The following is a 23,678-nucleotide window of genomic DNA, read 5'->3' on the forward strand; positions in this document are numbered from 1 at the left end:
TGTGAATAGCTTCTAATAGAAACTAGGATCCCGGGCTCAACTCTAATGCTGGTTTTTTCTATCTCAGTCATAGCACTCTTTCTTGGAAAATAAATATCTAATGCCAATATATTTCAGTTGTAGAGCTACAACTGAAATATTTTTATTTGTGTCAGATTTTCCATCTCATTCAGAGTGATGGATTTGAGTACCTACTTGTGTTTGTGCAGATACTCATGTAAGTCCGGAATTTCGGTACCCCATCATAACGGACTCCAAGGCTATTATCGACCAAGAAAATTTTCAACGTTCTATCACTTATCAACCGACTGACGAACGTGTATGGCTTACGATATATCGTAGCTTAAAAAATATTAAATTATAATCGATTTTTATAAACTATAACTCGGAATTCTACATCCAACTTTTGAACAATAACTCTTGCACGACGTACCAACGGCTACATATTATTATTCGTTATGACCATGATCTTAAAACATCTCAGATTCGGTCCCATTCAACATTAAACAATGAAAGACAAACATTATCGTAACGGTCTCACCCGTGGGGCGTAATAAGGAGCCATTAATTTGAATAACAATAGCGCGGTCCATTCGACCTGAGTTTTTTCATCTGTAGCATTACAAGGGTTATCTTAAAGCAATGTTATGGTGGGATTTTTATAGTTATCTCGTCTGTTGGGCTCCTTTTTTACTGAGACGTTGTGAGGGTTGTTGGTTATTAATTGTTTCTTAATTATTTTAATGTAATATTTTAATGGTCGAAATGAAAAATTATTTAAGTAGATTTTGTATTCAGCGGTGATAGCTTTATCAAAACAAATCTTCATTCTTGTAAAAACATTTTGCAAGCCGATTTGATGTTTGCTTTGAATTATCTGAAAAATGATATGGTGAGAAGATTAATCAGCTGATAGAACACGTGGATACCGTACGATTGTGGTTTCAAATATATTGTATTTACAGAGTCGTGAAAAACTATTCTACAGTACAAATAATGCAATACTAAAAATACGTGTGTCTGAACTATACGAGGTACATAATTTAGTTGTCATTGATATAAATTGTCATTGTTCATAAATTTTTGAAAAAAGAAGATAAGGCATTGTATAAGAAATCAAACACCTTGTTCGACTTTACCTACAAAAATAAGTTATAGTTAAATCGAAAAAAAAAAACAATAATTTATCAAATAGATTTTTGTTGTTCTTACTAATATTATAAATGTGCGAGTTTGTTTGTCTGTTACGCTTTATTATCAAACTTTGCATACACACTTTTAGCGGTACAGAGAAGTACTTAGGGCACTAAAAACTGAGACGGGGGCGTTGAGGGCTCGTTGCTCGCGTGGAGAAACCGCAGACGAAAACTAGTATCCGTGTGAAAGAAATATATTTATTCATAACTGAAATTTAATTATAATTTTGTGTTAAATTTAAATTCAGAACCTTTTATTGGTTTTGATTTAAGTCGTTCGACTTAGTACAAGGGCTTTGAGCAAGCCTGTCTTGGTACCTTCAACTCTTAAAATATTTAACCGCCCAACAACAATATTGTTGTGTTCCGGTTTGGGAAATAAGTGAGCCAGATTAACTAAGAGCTCAAGGGACATAGCATCCCAAAATTGGTGGGTTAGAAGTAAAAGATGGATACCCATTTTTCGAACTAACAAAAATTTTATCCTAAAACCTAAACCTAACTTAAACCTAAACCTGAAGTGTGATGCTACCTGTAATCAAAACATGCAGGCAAACTTAAACAAGAAAAGGCATTGATAACATCTCTTTTGTGGACACAATTATAACACAAAAAAAAATGCCGCATTCGTATCATAATATAATATTGTTTTTTTTTAAGTTACTTGTTAAATCCATCTAATAAATATGACGTCATTAATATATTTAAAAAATAGATCAAACTAGTTGGATTAGCTAATGTAAAAAACAATATAAAATTTCTATTATTAAAACTATAAACGGTCAATGACAAATTTACTTTTAATTTACGTATTTGCATATATATACATTTTAAATATAAACCGTCTGACATTTGTAGATTAAATACATATCTAAAGATATAAAAACAGAAGGTTATGCTATATTTATCATTGATGAACTTAATTTTATAATTATTGTTCTAAAATAACGCAGAAAAGTGACATCTATTATTCAATAGCTTAAATTATAAGCGACATCTAGCGATAAAAAGCAAATTATTTAACGCCATCTCTTATGAGATAGAATTAAAAGTAAAATACGCCATCTATCGCCAAGTTACTACGACTTTATTTTACGCCATCTAGTAACTACTAGCTAACACTCATAAATTATACTTTAGTTCATTTGGATTTATTTTGTTCAATTACCTAAATATTATTTGATGGCATTGATTTTAATTTTTTTTAAAACCTTAAATAATGATGTGTCACACTATTTTTAATTAAATTTTTATTTTTCTAGTCTTGGCTTTATGCTAGTCAATAACAGATGTCGCTAGCTGTTTTTCGTAACAAAAGATTGGTGTCAGTCTTGTCTTCGGTTCATCGATAAAAATAATTTAGAGAACTGGTATCATATTGAATTAATTTAATTCAATTTGAGACGAAACCTATTTCTGGATTGTTTCTTTCTCGCGGTATTTATTTTAATATAGTTTAATATAGATTCAGTTATAATTAAATATTATAATTATATATTATTATGAAAATAGAAAGAAAACTGTGAAATTGAAATGAATATGCTATGCGATTATGATTTCAGGAATGAAACAAAATATTTTGTTTTAATTAATTTATGTTAGAAAACTTCGGTGTAAGCCACTGAGTCTGTTTCGACTATTTAGCAAAAGCTATTATTGGAATAAAAATATTTTTTCCAACAATTCTAGAAACTGATCGCCTATTAAAATATTATGATAACCAGAAAAAAAAATTAGAATACACGATTTTTCTTAAATATGTTTCTCTTTTGATTATTACATTTAATATATGATTTGCAACGATATAATTTATTTTTTCAAAGAAGTAGGCAGAGTGGCAAATGAGCCCAATGGTAGGTAGTCACCACCGTCTATAGACAATGACACTGTGAGAAATTTTAACCATCTCTGGCAATGACAATGTGTCTATAACTTTAGGAACGAAATTGCTATGTCCCTTGTGTCTGCAGTTACACTGGACACCTTCAAACCGGACCCCGACAATACTAAGACTTGCACAAAGACACCGAGTAAATATTCCCTGTAAAATATACTCAAAACTAACACAATTTGATAATTCATATTTTTTTCAATCTGATCTGCTGAGATCTGCGCTCCCCTTACAATACATGATTGGCAATAAAAAAAACACTCCATCAGCATTCAACAGGTACGGCGTTAAAACGCAAATTAGCCGAACAAAAAGTGAACTACGAAGGCAGGGCTCATCAGTAAATCGCCGGACAAATTACGGTACGGGTTTAAAAGAGGATGAAAAAAAAAATGTGTTAGCAAGCGGTCGAGTCAGTGAATTAATCACTGTAATAACCCGCGCCGGGACACGGGAAAAAATCTGTTAGCCTTCCGCAGAGTCCCGGGGAAAAAATGCCACGGGACACTTAAAAAGGCATTTATATTCGACGCTGTCCCGTTTGCGGATAGCGGGAAAAAGCGTGAAACGGGTGAGGGAAGACTTGATTTTTTTCATTTCGTCGATTTATTCTTTGGTAATCTTTTTGTTTATCGGTCGTTGAATGAAGTGTTTGTGGATTATTGGCACTTGTGTAAAATACTTTATCTTGATAATCAATATATATATTTTTAATAAGATAAATTGTGACCGAATAATGTATTATTATGAAGACATACCTAGCTTATATGTAATTATTAATGTTGATTTATGGGAATAACATTTATTTCTAAACGGTGCACTAATATAATTTTAGTTGGTTGCAACCTAACACCCATTAAAAGAGTTACATTAAGAATATTTGACAATTTCTACCTTAATAAATGAATACCTCCGGTATTAATAAAGTCTTGCGTATTTATAGAAGTATATTTATATACTTACTTAAAGATAGAAATGAGAGGAGAACTAGCTTTAGGATATTTTTCAGTGACCTCCCTGAATGACTCATGACGTCCAACCCTGTAACTTCGAAAATGAGAGAATGATAAAACTAAAACAAAAATTATGATGTACCATGCAAACTTCCAGCGAAAATTGGTTTGAACAAAATCTAGTAAGTATATTTTTTTAATACGTCATAAATCGTAAACCACAATTTACCTTTCATTCAATCAACTAAAATATTGGTATATATACCAACAGTAGATACAATATCACATGAAAAAACAAAAAAACAAAATTACATTTAAAATAATGTCTTGGCAAATGTTCTACTATATACAGTCTCAAAATATATATTAAAAAAAATAATAAACATTAATCAATCACGTATGTGTAAAACATAACACATATTTCAAAGTTGAAAGTGAATATCAGAAGATCTCTCGTACCTTTGTTAAAAACTGAAAATCAACTTTGTTTTAATATTGTGTGAATTTTTAAAATTTAACATAATTGCGGTCGTAAATGGTGCGTATAACATAAAAGTTACCCTTAACCTCCGGGGAGGCGTTAAGGGGGGATGTAATAACTGAGTTATTTATATATGAAAGAGCAAAGTTTTAAAAGAGATGGAATACAGAGTGTATATACAAAAGTAAAAACGGCTCAGCATTTAACATGTAATATAATTTCCTCATAAGGCCACAGACAAACAGGCCATTAAATAAGTTATTAGGTTCTTTCGAGAATATGCCAGGAGCATACTTACTTTACTTGATGGGAGGGCTTAGTGCAAGCCCGTCTGGGAAGGCACCACCCACTCATCAGATATTCTACCGCCAAACAGCAGTACTCAGTATTGTTGTGTTCTGGTTTGAAGGGTAAGTGAGCCAGTGTAACAGGCACAAGGGACATAACATCTTAGTTCCCAAAGTTGGTGGCGCATTGGCGATGTAAGGAACGGTTAATATTTCTTACAGTGCCATTGTCTATGGGCGATTGTGACCACTTACCATCAGGTAGCATTTTCTCGTCCGCTAAACTATATTTACCATAAAAAAGCACCCCGAAGTTTGGAAAGAAGTTCTCTCAATGTATACACTCCCTCGAAACACGTAAAGTCATGTGAAATAACATAACATCCATTACCATCTTTGTCATAAGGGCACACGGGGCACGTGCTCTTGCTAGATATGTGCCCAAGGGCCCCAGCATAGCTTGAGACGGCTCTGATCACATCGTATTACGAGAGTGAGTTTATAGAGAATTCACTTGAGTTGCTCAGACATGTGCATTATCTGTCCAGCACAGTTGATCAGTATCTCAAGAATGGCTGGTGTGGCCGGTCAGAAGGATATCAAACATGTGTTGGTTTAATTGTTACAGATATTATTGATGGGTGTTTGAACTCTTGATTGATTTCACGGTTGAACACCTTCATTGATCGTGGAATGGGAAGTATTTTACCTTCAAAGTGTTGCGGTAAATTTGTTATCGTAAATACCTAACCTATGGTTATTTAAATAGAGATATTTCTATAAGAATTTCTATTAATGATATTGTTGCCTAAAAAAACTGGAGTGGAGAGGAAGAAAAGCTGAAGCGCCAAAATTGCATTATTGGATAATGAAGTTTAAAACTATTACTTTAAATTACGTTTATCAAAAATTTTAATCTAAGAAATTAATAATATGTACGTAAATTGAAATAAAATATATTATATTATATTGGTCTCTAAGTGCATACACCTTTATTAAAAATATAACACCTCGTCTTGTTGCCTTCACTGACGACAAGAGGGTTCATTTTTTGATCGGAATTGCGATTCAACGGGGACATGCTGCTATCATTCTTGCCACCATTCGACGCGGTCACATTATGTAGTTAAGGCCTAAATTTAAATAATACGTATTTATAATAAAAAATATTTCTATTATAAAAAAGCAAAGTATGTTTTAAAGTTAAATATTAATATATATTTAAGACCAATTGTGTTATCGATATTTAAATATTTGTAATATCATAAATTAAATATATTTTTTATATAAGTATATAATATAATACATAACTTTATGATCTTTCAAACATTAAGCTTAAATTTCAAGTATAATTTTATATTTAACTTAATATCTGAAAATGTACACGCTGAGCCATCACGAACTTTTGTTAATAATGTTGTATGTGAATGATATAATAATAAGGATGACGTTTATTAAATAATATTTGTTAGAAATATAAAGTAAGTTATATAAAATTATTTTTACTAATATTTTTATATGGAGTAAATTAAATTGTATTATTTTTGTTAACGAAAATTTAACTATGATGACGAGTAGTTTTAAGCCCTTTTGTAAACACATAATAGATCGTGTACTTACATAGTGGAGAGTGTCAGTAATAATCACTGGCTGACCTAATTGTGCATATATTGGTAAATTCGTCAACGATTCCACTGGCTCACTAACCATTGCTGAAATCATTTATTCAGTACACTAAAGCCTAGAATTCTAAATACATTTCTGTGCTACAATAAAAATACCGCGTTCATTTTTATTTTCCAGAAAACACCTTAATTTTTAACATTTCTAGTAAAAGCAAGGAAAGGTGAAATGAGTTACATTAAACTGTCACGCTTATGTCGCCCGTTTCGGTTTCCGAGGTTTTTTCCGGGATCAGCAGCTTGTATTGTAATGCTTGAGACACACTGAGCGGAGTTTATTGAATTCGTTTAAATTACAATATTATTTTTTTTGATTCATTGCTTTTGGTTAAATGGTTTCTTTTTTGTGTAATGAAAATAAATTTTAATTAGAATAACACATTATTGTATTTAAGTATTAAGTAAATAATTTAATATTTTTTTAATGAAATATTATTTTAAATTATATTCATCAATGATCATTACTTCTATTGGTAGGCGAAATTTTCTATTAAAAGCAAATTGCCAGCATCAGAATTAAAATGTTTCGTTGTGGCTATAAATTAGTGCAATCCTTTCGGTTCATCACCTTTGATAATCTTATGACAATATATATATAAATATTCACTTTAACTACTTATGTTCAATTAAACATTCATATTTAATATATATATATTTTTATTAGTAGTATTTCTTATATAGGTATATTATTAGTAAATTATAACGATATTTAACTGAGATTGTTCGTTCCTTAAAGTAAATTAAAATAATCTAAACATTTTCATTGTTTGAACATAATTCCTAGTAATACGTATATATATACGATTGATCCTTTTTTAACAAATTAATGTATTTAATTAACAAATTAATTCATGTATTTTAGAAATTATATAAGAAGTTTAAGATGGTAAGATAATAAGGACGTCAGGCTAATGGAGCGCCATTGGACTGGAATTTAAATTAAAGCATATATTTAATTGCCTCGTGGGTAGAAACAAGGCCACAGATCCCAGGTCCGTGGGCTCAAACGTCAGATCGGGACGATAAAACAATATTGAGTTTTTATATGTCGAAATATCCAATCTATGAAATTTCAGTAACAGCCCGGAATCTGGAAGTTGGGAGTGTACACTCTCATGCCTCAGAAAGCACGTAAAGTATCCTTCGCCTGAACTCCTTCTGGTCGAGTTGAATTTGCCGTCCCTTTGGATTATGAGAGATAGACAGTGAATCTGCACGCACCATTGTGCACCATAGTATGTTCTGCTGGTTTCTCTTAAAATTTGGCGCTGTGGCTGGAATTGGTCAGAACATCATCATCATCATAGTAAAGTTAAAAAAATGTATTTTCCTTTTACTAGAAACAAGAAAAATAAAGTATATATGATATTGATGATCATAATTGCTATATATATATTTTATATATTTTTCTCGTTGTACCTCCAGCTTTATTAGTTCATTAGTATTCACACCGTATCTTTGTGTTCGATGTCAACACGTCAAATTTTTCATTGCGCTCTCTTTGTTTTTAAAATAATATGACATGACTTACGAAAATGTTATTTTAAAAATTCGATTACAATTTCAAATGTATACTATTTATAAGAGACTTAATATATTATTTTAAATATTTTAAAGAGGTAAACTGTGTTTGTTATAGGGGGTAAATATCCGGAACTATGGATCCAATTTAAAAAATTAAAAACCTGTATGTAAATGTTAAGATATAAATTATATTAATTTAATATTTTCTTTATTAATGAACTTCACCCGTAGAGCGGGATTGTCAAACGTCAATATATATTTCTTTAATTTAATATAGATAGGCTTACTGGTAAGTTGACCACCAGATGGTGGTAGGGCTTTGTGCAAGCCCGTCTGGTTAAGTACCAACCAGTCATCATATATTCTACCGCCAAACAACAGTACTCAGTATTATTGAGTTCCGGTTTGAAAGGTGAATGAGCCAGTGTAATCAACCATCAAGTAAACCAAGGGCTTAGACAGATAGATAGATTTTATTCAGTCCTTTGGCAAAGGTAAAAAAGACCGAAATATTATATTTTTAGACTAATTACGAAAGTATTTTTTTAATGAGCCAATCACCATCCAATCAACATTCAACTCCCCGATCCAACGACCAATGCGAAACTGCCTCAATTTAAGCTCATACGAATATTATTCAATCATATAACTAATTTCAAGATTATTATGTTAAGTTATCAAATATATCTTCCAAAACAAAATCAGTTTATACAGGAGCGTATAAATTATACACATATGTATAAATTATACAACATAGGAGTAAAACAATTTTGTTGAACATTAATGTAGATAGGACTCGATGGTAATCAATTTAATTGGAAATTTCCTTTGATTAAACGCAAAGACGTTGTTAGAAGTTCAACCAATAAAAGGGTATCGTCGGCAGAGAAATTTGTATTACGTCCGACCTTCTTAGTAGACTCGGAATATTCGGAGGACTTGTATTGAAATGGTTTTTTGAGTCTCGATATTAAATAACCTTCGTATCGTATCTGTCCTTTGAAGTTTCGTGATCAGAAACATATTAGTACGTTAAAATACCATTACTTATTACACAGAATTGGCTGGAATGGCCTGGAAATAAGACGTGGTAAGGTCCTTTTACTCATAAACATATAGTTGACTGTACTTGCACCTTTACACCAATTACGATATTACAATACGTTAAAATACCTAAAAGTACACTTCTCTATAAACTTTCACATCGATTTCAACCTATATATATAACCTATATATATATATGGCGTGATAAATTTTCGAAAACGGTGTAACAGTTTTCTCATACTCCTAAACACCTTAACTTTCATCCTAAATTTGACCCAAATAGGTGATGAATTTTCTTATTACCATTAGCCTAAATACCCATTATCATATTTATAACATCTGAAATAACGAATATCCATTAAAATTAACTTCATCCCCCAATTTTGAAACAAGTCAAAGTTGAAAATTTTTTTTGTGATCATCTACGTCCTAGTAGGAATTCCTGTGAAAAAATTCTAACAGGATTACAGTCATTTAAATTATTAGTTATTTAAAAAAAAAATCACAAAAGAAGAATAAAATTACGCAAACATTATATGATCATCATTAAATAATTAAAGTATTTATAAATACTTTAGTTATGTTAATATTATTGTTATTATTTTGCTGACCGTAGAAGATTCGTATATCTTAAAATTTCCACCCAGTGAATCTTGCGGGTAGGTCAGATAATGCCAATAAAATTTATGTGAGGCGCATAGCGGTACAGCCTTCGCATAACTGGTGCTGTTATACTATAGGATATACCGGCTTTTGTTAAAACAATATTAGTGAAATTAGTTGAATTATGACGAAAAGTTATGATAATACTCGTAGATATGATGATTTTTGATTTAGCAGAAACAAATGCAGTACCTAAAGGTATCTGTAATAAAAAAAAAATTTTTTTTTTAATAACGCTTTAAAGAAGTATGTAGGTATAATAATACATACTTCTTTTAAAGCGTTATAAAAAAAATGAATATGATTTAAATACAATAGGTTACTTAAATTGAAATACGAAAAAGGCGAGAGGTACCTACATTCGGCCATTTTAATTGTATTTGACACTTGTCACCATGTATAATGTTTTGTTAGTGTTATAGGTTACTGCTGAACTAGCTACTGACTGAATTACTAGCTGAAACTGCCTTTACTCGCGCGAAATTTATAAAACTTATACCCACCCCCTCGGGGGGTTATTTATCTTTTTAAGTTCTTGAATTTATAGTAACTGTTAGCATACATAACATACATATATGCTGTTTATTTAAAACTTTATTACACGTAGCAGAAAAAAATACAGACATCATAGAAAATTTGAAATGAAAAGCATGCTTATCTTTAAATATATGTATTTCTGCCAGTACACCAATGGAAATAATATTAACAGACAGACAATTTACAGGTAAGACTACATAGATATATAAATAACAACGTACTCCTATAATCAAAATATATACACTAGATACTTATCCTATATGTTATTTAAATTTTCCAATGGATTTTTTTCGATCAGTTCCTGATATCGTGTTGTAAAATCGTATAAAGTTTAAAAAAAGTTACAAATCCAGTGTAATACGGTAACAGAGGTAAAAAATTACGCTTGTTACCTCTGAAATTTTTATTGAGAAACGACTGTCAATACGATTTACTTTTCAATAGAAATCGAAAAGGCACCAACGAAACATCCTTAGAATATAATAAAATACAAATAACAAAATTAATTTACATAGGTGTCATAATTTTTTTTTTTTAGAAAGAAATTCTTACATTAGAGTGAGATGGCAGAAATCGTCACGTAAGAAAAAAACATTATTCCACTTTGCGGCGACTTTTCTGTCTCTCTCTCTATATTAAACGGCTTTAAAAAATATTATAAACTCATTTCTTTGGCGTTTTAATAACAATTTTATTTCTTGTCATTTCATTAGCCTCAAGCATTGTTAATTCATTTAGGTAATTGTGTACGTGTGTGTATACATATTTAGTACAAAATTTAATATATATATATATATATATAATATACAATATATAACATCGTTCCAACCAGGTGTCTCATAACACACCCCACTTACATAATACATAACATAATCAGCCTGTAAATTTCCCACTGCTGGGCTAAGGCCTCCTCTCCCGTTAAGGAGAAGGTATGGAGCATATTCCACCACGCTGCTCCAATGCGGGTTGGTGGAATACACATGTGGCAGAATTTCGTTGAAATTAGACACATGCAGGTTTCCTCACGATGTTTTCCTTCACCGCCGAGCACGAGATGAATTATAAACACAAATTAAGCACATGAAAATTTAGTGGTGCCTGCCTGGGTTTGAACCCGAAATCATCGGTTAAGATGCACGCGTTCTAACCACTGGGCCATCTCGGCTTAACCTTTGTTTTCTTTTATAAGGCTCAAGCAAACGCTATAAGAGAATTTATTTTTATTTGTGGCTTTTATTTGTGATATGAGGCTTAAGAAGCGTCCAGTTGGTGTCGTTGACGTTTAACGTTTCGTTTTACGCAACTAACTCCGATTTAATTTGATATCAAATCAAGATATAGTTTTAAAATTTGTATGAATATTTATTCAAATCATAAAATGCTAATTAGTATATCAATGGGTATGTATCACGAGGGTAATATTCGCATCTGCAAAGATTAATTTTATTAACAATTAAGAAAAACAATAATTACATAAGTATAGAAATTTCATATACGTATACAATGTTTATATAAATTTTACATTTTTATATATATTAGCTTTTCTGTAAATTACCTTTAACTGGATTGGATTGTCATATGACATACGAGGGATCCACTAAATCGCACTGGAGCTGCGTGGTGGAATATCCTCGAACCTTCTGCTCAAAGGAACAGAAGGCCTTAGCCCAGCAGTGGGAAATTTACAGGCTGCTAATGTATGTATGTATAATAAATACGAGGGATAATTTAATTTTACTAAAATTTAAACGTTCAAAATAAATTCAATCTTGTCAGAAACTAAATCACGAACAATAACTTGTATAATCCAAGAGATTTTATATCTTCTATCATAAAGCGCCTACATAATCCTCCAAGCAATCTACATACCAACATAAAACTCCATCATATAAGGAGCTTCCCAAGGCGATATTAATATTAAGATTACACCCCGGCCCGGGAAAGAGGGAGGAACGTCTTGGGAGGAATTCAAGGGAATTTCTACTTTATTACGCAGCAGTTAATGCTCTGGTAGTTCGTATGCGGTGTAGCGTCGGGTGGTTCGCGGTGGGGTGGGTGTACTTGAGGGAGAATGTAAAAACCACCCTCGCGATCGACTTATATGCTGTATCAAGACACATACGATGTTCGTGAATAAAGTTGTAACTGAAATTTGTTTGTTAACTTTTGTATTACATAAATATATAATATTGTTTCATATATGGATCTGCATGGGCTATTCTGTAAGGAGGAACTCGAAACTCACCGCTGAACACGAACGTGAAATGTCAGAATATGATATGCGATATTGATTATAATAATTATATAATTTATACGACACACGTATCGAAATGGCGTATCACTGTAAGTTGTCAACCTTTCACGAGTGAGATTCGAAGTGAATTCTTACATAATCCCATTGCAGATCCATTTAAACTACTAAGCAAATAGTTTATGTTGAGTCGTATTAATGATCATTAATATTATGATGCAGTCAAGTTGATGTCAAAAGAATGATAATGTCATCTATATAAAACCTACAGCAATTTCGAAAGAAATTAATCTACTCAAATCAAATCAAATCAATTTTATTCAAGTAAACTTCAAAATGAAGCGTTTTTGAATCGTCGGTATTAAAATACTACCAACGTTTCGGAAAGCAGCCTCGAGCGAGAAGAAACGGCAAGAAACTCGCATACTGATCTAAAGCCTAGTTCACGGTGGATTAACAATATTGCGAGAATGGGACAGGCATATTTAAATATGTTACAATTGAAGACTTTTGTAGCCGTAAGCAATACGCTAAAACGTGGACAGTTAAAATATTATATACAAACTTTATCGATTGGGTAACACAGGGCAATGATCAAGAAGATATACATACAATTTGCATAGTATCAGGACCATAGCTAAGATTATTTAAAATTATAATTTAAATATTTTTCATTCGACCATGAAAAATGTCATGTCATGGACTACCTCGCAAAAACCAATACATAAAAGTTGATGTACTATTGAAATTATTCCTGGCTTAGTTATATGTATAATTTGTATATAATTTAATTGTGATTACATAAAAAAAAAAATTACAGAGATGCGTTGATCTAAGCCGGAGATGCGAGTCGAATCTGAGGAGCTCTTAATTTTCAGGTACTCAATTAACGTTGTAGTGACTTTTTTTTATTACATACTTATTAAAAACAATTAAATCAATTAACAACCCACGCTATATTTAAATGTATTCTGAGATATTCGATTGAAACGCAATTGACATCAAACTGCATCATATCTGTAACGCAGTCTGTCTAAATTTATTAAATGAATTCAATTTCGAGTCAGAAACGAATGTTATTATTTATTAACCTTCGTAATATTTAAACTAACGATGAAATTTCACTTGCAACCTTATAACCGTAGCTTGCGCATCCCCCTAAAATTTTACCTTAGCTCATTGCTCCGCGGCGCGTATACCGTACATACATATCTACTGTAGCTACTGCGTATCTTCGCGACTTTATATACTATATAAGACATTTACTACCTACGTAATACATAAATGCTTTCAATTTTTAACGAGATTTAAAGTAGAATAGAATACGCTTTATTGTACATATAAAAAAACTTTAATAAAATTAATGATAAGTAACAAGAGGCGATCTTATTGATAAGAGAGCGATCTGTTCCATAGACGACCTTTTAATAAAGGACATGAGATTAAAGCGGCTAGAAGTTACAGTTCGCACCCTTGACGATGACGACCTCCGTGGTCGAGTGTGTACACCGGTTTTCATGGGTACGCCGCTCCGAGGTCCCGGGTTCGATTCCCGGTCGAGTCGATTTAGAAAAAGTTCATTAGTTTTCTATGGTGTCTTGGGTCTGGGTGTTTGTGGTACCGTCGTTACTTCTGATTTTCCATAACACGAGTGCTTTAGCTACTTACATTGGGATCAGAGTAATGTATGTGATGTTGTCCAATATTTATTTGCTTATTTATTTGTTTTAAAATATATATTCTCATCTTTATACACACATCTGAACATTTATGTATAAATAAATAATGATAGTTTTTTTAAAAATAAGAAAACCCGCTGAGTCTCTTTCGCCGGTTCTTCTCAGGTCTGTGTATTTTTTTTCCGAACCGGTGTTAGCATTTCAATCAGTAAGTGTAATGTAATATTGAATTAATTAATTGGTTTTGATGAAACAAAACCTTTATTACTCGTTTAAAATTTAGATGATATTTTATGGTACCGTAGCTATTAATGGGTACTTGAATTTTAAATTCAAATCAGTTAATTATACCTAATTATAATTAAATAGTTATCACTATTATTTTTTTAACACTGGTTTTTAAATATGTTCACGATTTACGGTTTAACTTATAAACTCTTAGCTGTTTATTTAAACACTGATTCCTCCCTGTTTATTAATTGATTTTACCTTTAAAAGAAGAAGACACGATATATTTTACTAATCACTAGCCAAACAACGTTTATTAGTACCTAAGCCCGTTAGTAACTAACAATATATTGAAACAAACCCTTAATAAATACTAACATAACGAATGCGAAAGTAACTCGGACTGTCTGTCTGTCTGTTGCGCTTTCGCGGCTGAACTACGTAACCGAATTTGATGAAGTTTTTTTTATAGCTTAAACCACCTCCAGCTAAGGCGCGGACGAAGCCACGCGAAAAAACTAATCAACAATAAATTAACTAATCTCATCACTAAAAGAACATCATCACAGAAATGTAAATAAAAATTTAATGTAAAAAAAATCCTTCATTTTAAAAATTGCATATGTCACTAACATTTGGTGCAAATATAAAAATATAATAAATTTTATTATTTATAAAGTTATAGTGTGCCACATGAATTCTCCGCTATAATAGGTTAAACGAAGAGAGCAGTGTAATCTTATTAGAGTATGGTCTAACAAACCGGAAGGTTCTATTACAGGGAGTTGAGTTTTAAAGATGTTATTACCTGGAATATTGTTAATACATTATTATGGAATAAATGGCAACATTTTTTATTAATAACATATTTATTTCATTTAATAACTTTATAGTTAATAATCTATTTATTAGTTTATCTTTATCTTTATCTTTATCTTTATGCTTTTATGTTTAAATAGATAGTACGAATAAAGTAAATTAACTTAAATTAAATTATTTAATGCTTGTGACGATTGGTTGCTTTTTTATCATATATAAGTTATAAAATGATAACTACAAATTATAAAACATATTTTAAAAGTGTACTTTTAAAAATATAATATTTAAGACGTTCAATCTTTTTAATTATGAAATATATAATAATTGAAAGTGATTCCAACAACGTATTTGATGTTGAAGAAAACTAATCAATATATTAAAATGAATAGAATAGCCATTAAAACTTGATGAATACTTATTAGTGTTCACAAAAAGTATTTGACAAAAAAATAACGAGAGCGCTATCTAACAATGCAAGCGGAGTCGTAAAAACATTATCCATTTTCGGCAAAATCCGTTGAAATTAAAACTAAAACGCCTGACCCGAATTTGAAATTCGAATACCCACACCACTACAAAAACAATACTAACACCAATAAGCGCGTACGTAAAAGACAGGTATCGCCAACCCTCGGTAAGAATTCACTTTTGCAAAAATATAGGAATAGTTATACGACGCGGGTGGGGTTAACCCGGGACGGAGCTGGGGGTGGGAGCAGGAAGTGGGTTGAAGTAGTGGGGTGTTTTCTGCGCCGGGCGGGGTGTCTCCTAAAAACGGTTAAGTAGCTCCCTACCCTCTATAACTATTTTATGCGGTCCCCTTAGAAAGACAGCGAGATGGGGCCGCGGCGATACGCCTATAGCGTAGTTCGGCTGGGGGAAGTGAAATTTTAACATGTCTAGTCTGTTAAGAATTCATGTTGGATTTATAATTAAATGTCTAATTACGGTATTGCTATGTTTTCGTGCGTTCTCCTATGAATATTAATTTTTGTTACAGGAGTTTGGATGTGATTAATGATTTATTAATAAATAATTAATATTATTTTCTTTATTTCAATCGAAAACATATTGTTTAGTTTATAAAAAATATGTAGGTAAATTGTATGATTATATATTGAAATTGAATATTATACCTATGTTAAATTAATATAAACATTATATAAAATAGTTATAATATGTAGTTTAAATATCACTGACACTAAATTTAAAGTCGAATAACTATACACACAAAAAAAAAATTAAAGTGTCCTACTGTTACTGTTGCTAATATCACAAGAAACTAAAATAGACTGAAATCGTACAAATCCACCTGTCAAAGGAAGACCACTTGCAATATAAAACAGGTTTAATGTTATGAATAGACTTTAACATTCGCTAGATAAACCAAGAAAATAAACCAGTTCAATTGACTTAGCTCGTGGGAACATTGGCTTTTTATGAACCTGTATTAAAGATTGTCATAGGGGGAGCTATTTCGATTATGTAGACTTTAAGAGATTTATTCTTTTAATTTGTCGAACATTATTCATAGTTAGAATAGAAAAGGATAAGAAAAATGTCTCTATTTATTAGTGTAGTGAATATTTAACAATATTTTTTAATATTAGTTTATTTATTTATTATTATAAATCATTAATTTTGTAATTATTAACATAATAGAAATTTTAAGAAGAATTAGTATAGAAATTGCAGCACAATCATTTAAAAACTTTTTTAATAAACAAAAATAGTATTGTGGCTGGCAATGTATTGGCGGTGTGTGGAATGGTTTACACATAATACTAATTTATGAACTTTTTAAAAACACGTACCTATATATTTAATGCAATACATTTTAATTGCGTGAAATTTTACTATCAGGAAAATTTTAATAAATGTAGAATTCAGTTGTTAAATATTTTCGCTACTACAAGCATTTAAACTATATAATTAAATTTTAAAAATCAAATGTACCTACTGTAATTTTTTTTTTGTATAACAGTACAATTAACGAGAATGTTTTTGGTATATCTTACTCGTGGGAAAAAGTAAATATGTTCAAACGCGTCACAATGAGAGCTTTCGAGTTAAAACTTGTTTTCCAATAAACCAGATTACGAAACTATCGTCTACACGTAACAGGTTAGAGAAACTTTAGTAACACCAAATTCTCAACTTTATAGAATTCCCACTAAACAACATCGTAAGAAAAACCAGTCATATTGAAAGGGACGTCTCAAGTCAATAACGAAATCAAGATCAAATTTATATCCAACTGGTTTTTTTAAATAGGGTAAAAACTAGATTGGACAATACAATTTTATCGTTTTTAGACATTTTTACAATGTGTAACTATTTAGTTGTCTATTACATTTTATAATCATTGTTACCTTTAATCTATTCTAATTTAACGTATTATACTACAACTTATTCAATATTATAGTTTATATAAAATAAATTCGAATTAAACAAAATGTTGCGAAACCCTGTACGGTTGCTTGTAGCCATGTAAAAAGCCAACGTCTAAGGCGCACGGAGCGAACGGGTGGGGGTGGTGGAGGCGCGGTTCATGTACACACCTGTTTTACATTTGTGTGAGTGCATTCGCCGTAGAACTTTTATGTGTGAGTTTATATTTTCATTTCAATAGTTTTTACGTTGCAACGGTAGGCGTGAGGTGCCCGTGTGTGAGTTAATGCCGTATTGATTTAGCCGCTATGGCAAAGTTGGCAAGAAATTTATTACCTTCAAGATAAGTGGTTACGAAGTAAGCCGTTTACTTTTGGGTTGGTGTTTATACTTACTTGTTTATATTAAATGTTTGGTGAATGAGGTGTTATTGGTGCTCGCATCTAAGCTTTAGTATTAGGACTAGTTGAATTTTGCAATGAAATATATTTGATTATTTTTTTAAATATTTTACTCAATATGTAGTCATATTTAAATGTGATGACGTTTAACTTATATCGATATTTAATTGATTGATTGACGATTATAATCGAGTACGAAATATTAATTTGAAAATATTGTAAATAATATTTTCTCTATTGCTGTTTTTTTTAAGCTGTGTTTATGTTCTATTCATTGGATAAAAAAAATAATAAGTTCTAAATAATCTTATTTATTCACTCATTTAATGCTCTTATAAATAAATCATCTCGCACCCAATTTAGTTTACGTGACAGAAAGAAAACCTTCTTTTGTCAGAAATTATTTCCTCAATAGTCAGTAATGTAAAAATTATTGAAGTAAAACATTGATAATTAATAAAATTAAAATTTTCAAAGCTTAAAGTATTGATAAAATTAAATTTTAAAATATAACAATCATTTTTAAACACATTTTTTCCACCAACCCGCATTGGAGCAGCGTGGTGGAATATGCTCCATACCTTCTCCTCAACGGGAGAGGAGGCCTTAGCCCAGCAGTGGGAAATTTACAGGCTGATTATATGTTTAATCATTTTTAATTAAAAAATCTTAAAATTATTACCAAAAACAAAATGTTGGCAACCCCGGCGCGTTTGAAAAAGCATCGTCTAAGGAGGCGAGAGGGAGGGAGTTATATTTTAAGATGGCTTCCGAGCGCGAATATCGACGCGCCCCCGCCGCCCGCGCGCCGCCGCGCCGACGAATTTTACTAGCACTGATTTGTGCTGTACCCACCCGTGGGGACTTGGCTCTTACTTATGCTTCATGCGGCTATATTTTTTTAATTATAAATTTAGAAAGGAGGTTTGTATTAGATTTTCATTTCTAATTTGTATTTAGAACACTTTTTTATTGTGATTCTAAATGTAGAGATATTATTTTTTTAAACTTTTAATAACTGTGTAACTGTGTGTGTGGGTTGCTAACTAAATGACGGGTTATACTTAAATAATTTAAACTTTAATTAATTTTTTTGATCAACTTCCTCGATTTGTTAGTGATGAAAATCGAGCATTCGTTGAGAGAATACTGTATAATAATAATTATTATTATACGAGGAATTGCTATGTTATATTTTCGTACTGTCTCTTTAACAGAGCCATCTCAAGCTATGCTGGGGCCCCTTATTTTAAATTTTAAAAATTCGTCTACCACGTAGAAATAATTTGCTTATAGCTAGGTCTTAAGTTTAGTTTCAAATAAACGTTGCAGTAATTTTCGTAAATTCTTAGGAATCTGATTGTTAGTACAATCTTATGGCACGTTTATATATTTAATAGGTTTCGACTTTTAATATCGACTACCGTCACAAGAATTTTGATCAATATGTTAGTTACTTCTTACAAATATGGCAATTTTTAAAATATACATAGCAGTCAACGTGTGAGAGGAATTGTTGGTTCTACGGGAGGCCCCTCCGGAAGGGGCCCTTGGGCACGTGCCCCGTGTACCATTACGGTAAAGACGGTAATGAATAAACTACTATGAAGTTGTCAGGTAAAATCTGGTAAATAGGAGGTATTCAAGATAATTACGTTAATAGGCTTTAATAATCAGATTATTAAACAAAAGCGAATACATAATAAAAAGCGAATACAATTTCCCAGCTGTACGAAACGACGCGTCTTTTTGGTAAGTATGTCCATAATTATTAATAATTGGTCAAAAGTATTAACTTTTGACGTATTAATAAAACGGTAACGCATACCGGCAATTTTAATTCGCTTTTATTGGTCCATGCGCTCCATTTATCTGTCATATTATAATCTGTGCGTTAATACTATACATTATGTGAATCAAATAAATTCTATATAATTATCAATATTATTATAAATCTTCTTACACAATTCTTCTTTTTTTTAAAAATAAGAACATAAATGACACGTATCCGTAATATAATAAAAATATTTGACATTGGCAGAATATTTTATGCGCAAGTATATATCGTGATATCACGCGATATTAAGAAACAAAAAATAATTATATTTACGAATATTGTTTACTTATATAAATTAAATATTTTATTTATATCAAGAGAGAAGTATCATCAATAAATCATATGTTTATAGTATTTTTATGGTCTGAATTTTATTATTATGGAAAAGCTCAGTAATGATGATCAACCGTCCGATAATCGGCCTACACCCGACGATTTTCTTAATTTTCTGCCCTGGGCTTGCAACCAGCTTCAACTAGAAACAACTGTTCTTATCACAAAGGGTTTTCAAAGTAAGTACCTATTTAATAGATTTTTATTGTATTCTTACGGGAAAATCTTGTATATGATATCCATGTGTTTTCGTGGTATACTTATATACACAAGTTAAGACTCTTTCGTGAATCTATTGATTACCTTATAAGGTTCCTAAAGAATAGATATCCTCTGCGCAGGGGCTCTCTTTTAAGAATGTCCTAATTAGTTTGAACAAATGTGTTGCTGGACATAAATAGACATATTGTTTTTAAATCTATTTCGTATATATGACAGTCTCTGTCAATATTGCTTTATTGAGATCATTCTTGCACCCAATGTATGAGACATAGGGACAAGACGAGACACGTCATCGTCACGTCACGTTACGAGTCGGTCATCAAATATGCGATGAGAAGGCTACAATAGCGTATCCCGTGCAGTGGTTGCAATATCGCGTCACAAGAGAAGCTTCTCGTTTCATACTGAAGAGAGCGAAGATGCTTCCGAACACTAGTTACGAGAGCTCAAATGGCGAACACTAAAAAGATTCTGTATTATAGCCTATAATGCATATAGAGATGATTCGATTATATAAAGACTATCGAATAGTAGACAGATCAAGACAAGTTCAGACCTGCTAAGGAATCCAGAATCCCAAGAACACAAATCACTACCCTTCAAGGACACATTCCAAGTCAACGAAGATAACGTATGGAATCGTACTGGCTGGCTTATATTTATATTGTAGTGTAAATTTCTATCTTTTTAACTCTATAACTTAACTTGTGATACTGCCTGTATACAGGCCAATTAAAAAAATCTTGAGAACATTAAATATAAGATACATCAAGAGCGCGGATCACCTGTTTGTTAGGATAAAATACAATATATTATTTATTTAAACATATATTTAAAACATTACTATATAATTAATTATTAGTTCACTTCGCTAAAGTTAATTTAAAGTAATTATTTATTGATAATGTAATTTAATTTTACGTCATACCATACCTAACATATAAGACTTTTACGACCAAATTTTTTAGAATGCCTACAGACATTCGAGTGTGGTAGCATACTTAATAAATAATATTTTAATGTGTATTTTTTTCAGATGAATACGTAAGTGTAGCTTTAACAGATAGAAGCAAGAAAACCGGCAAAAGTCGCATTAAGTTAACGCAATCTCGTCATGATGTCGGATCAGACCAGGATAGAGAAAATTCAGCATCAGGTCTTCAACAATCCATATCCTATCATAACATAGTAAGAATTATAGCCATCTATGATAGTTTTGAACATTTAGTCGAAATAAAATTCCTAAAAAACAGACAAATACCGAGGTTAATCTTCAAAATCATCGGACTGACTATAAAATTTCTACCGAATGTAACCAATCTAATTATCAATAGTGGAATGGATCAGTACACACTTTATGAAATAAATAAATTTCTTAACATCTCAAATATAACAGAAATATGCTTAGATGGTTCCTTTTTAAAAGAAGGAAACTATGACATACTGCTGGAAACTAGCAGCCCTCTCCGGCATTATTCCTTATGTAGATGCAAACTTGATGATTTGGTTATTGAGAATATATCAAGAAAGTTAGTCTATCCAAGGTCTGCTTCTAAAACTCTAATGATTCTCAATTTATCATCGAATAGCATAACAGATTTAGGTGCATCGTATTTAGCACAAGCTTTACGATCGAATCGACATTTAATTTACTTAAATTTAGCTGATAACAGACTAACTGACGAGGGAGCCAGGCAAATATTTGACATACTCGTAGAATTCCCACTGACGTCACAAGAGCTGTTTGAAGCTAGGCAAAGGCATATGCTTTATTTAAAACATAAAAATGAATTAATCGAAGTTATGATCAAAGAAATACGAGCCGGTGAATTTGATAAGAAATCGTCTAGGAGGAAATCGATAAGACCAATATCAGCCGCATCCGGCAAGAAATCAAAATTAGACAAGGAATCTTCTTTAAAGTCCATCGGTGATGCAAAGAGTCTTGCTAATATAGATTTGATATATTATGAAAAAGCATTAAACATGGTTGAGAATTCTCTTGGAGATTTTAGGGATCCATACAATTCATACGAGACAATCGTGAAGGATGGAAATGTATTTTCTAAAGGGAACAACGTCCTTTGCTATTTAAATTTGGCGTATAATAATCTTTCATATTTATCATTAAAAAAATTGCTGGGAGTTCTTATATTTCAGAAGCTTCTCGATAGGAAACCAAGAGGTTTGATTAATTTGTCTGTTGAAGGTAATAACCTCCCCGTAACTTGTAAGGAGATGGCTCAAATCGATGACATTTTGGAAATGGGCTTAATGGTCCATAATCGTAGACTTTCTGGGGCTAAGAAAAAACCTCAGTCAAAATGTACATCACGCTGATTAATATATTTGTATGTTTTGCTAGGATTAGTTAATGGTAACAATTCCGTTATAATTTTATTTTGGTACTTTAAAGTGGACTACACATTAGATTTTTGCTAGGACTAAAAATATTGCTGTTCCGCTTCAAGAATGGTACAATGTTTTAAGCTTAGGCCATGATCAGTGTGCGAGCGTTACTACAGTTTTGGCAACTCGCTGTAGGTTGCTGGTGAAGTCTGTCAGTCAGTCACGTCAGTACCTTACAGACTAACTAGGCTCATGTGTTGTCAAAATGCAACACAAGACAAACACGTACACAGACATATTTCTTGGAAAACCTTAACAACATTGTGTCTTTCCCTGATGCATATCAGGCATCAGGAATGACGAGCTTTGAGTAAAACCGACCTAATATGTACTGTATACTTATGACTTTTGTCGATAAAGACTTCTACATACTTGGAACCATTATTTTTATTATTGATATTGAAAGTTTCTTGTAATAATTAATTTTAAATATTTAAATTATTTTATAGAGTTTAATTTTTATCATAAATAAAATTGTTATACCTAACTGAAACCAGTTTTTTGTGTAAATGTTGTAAAATCAGATAAATATAGAAAAAAAAATTCTGCGTTTATAACTTTAATATATAATATCAAGAATTGTAATTGAATACATAATAATCATTTGTGTTTATTACAACGATTTTCATGATTAAGGTGATAAGGCTTGCGACCAAAAGGTGAAAAAATTAACGTTAAAATTGAATCTGTCACTGTCAATGTCACTGTCAAAATCACTAACGTTTCTGTTTATATACTTACGTTGTTACAATAGTTACCATGGCAACGTCACGGGGATCATTAAGTAAAAACAACCAAAGTAATAATGAGTTTTCATGCTCTCCTAGGAAGAAGTCAATTTGTACTTACG

The 23,678-nt window shown here is 31.4% G+C and overlaps 1 protein-coding gene across 1 annotated transcript; it reads left to right on the forward strand.

The window, feature by feature from the left end:
- The first annotated feature begins 20,243 nt into the window (after positions 1-20,243).
- LOC135194178 (uncharacterized) lies at positions 20,244-22,759 on the forward strand. The gene is made up of 2 exons (XM_064219192.1): positions 20,244-20,376; positions 21,456-22,759. The coding sequence occupies exons 1-2, from the start codon at positions 20,244-20,246 to the stop codon at positions 22,757-22,759; spliced, it is 1,437 nt and encodes a 478-aa protein (XP_064075262.1).
- The last annotated feature ends 919 nt before the right edge of the window (positions 22,760-23,678 follow it).

This window comes from Vanessa tameamea, chromosome 26 (genome assembly GCF_037043105.1).
Source record: "Vanessa tameamea isolate UH-Manoa-2023 chromosome 26, ilVanTame1 primary haplotype, whole genome shotgun sequence".
In the NCBI taxonomy this organism is placed as follows: Eukaryota; Metazoa; Arthropoda; class Insecta; order Lepidoptera; family Nymphalidae; genus Vanessa; species Vanessa tameamea.

Coding starts and splice junctions, on each gene's coding strand:
- LOC135194178 (XM_064219192.1), top strand. CDS start 20,244: ATGGAAAAGCTCAGTAATGATGATCAACCGTCCGATAATCGGCCTACA. Junction 20,377..21,455: donor TATCACAAAGGGTTTTCAAA/GTAAGTACCTAT, acceptor TATTTTTTTCAG/ATGAATACGTAAGTGTAGCT.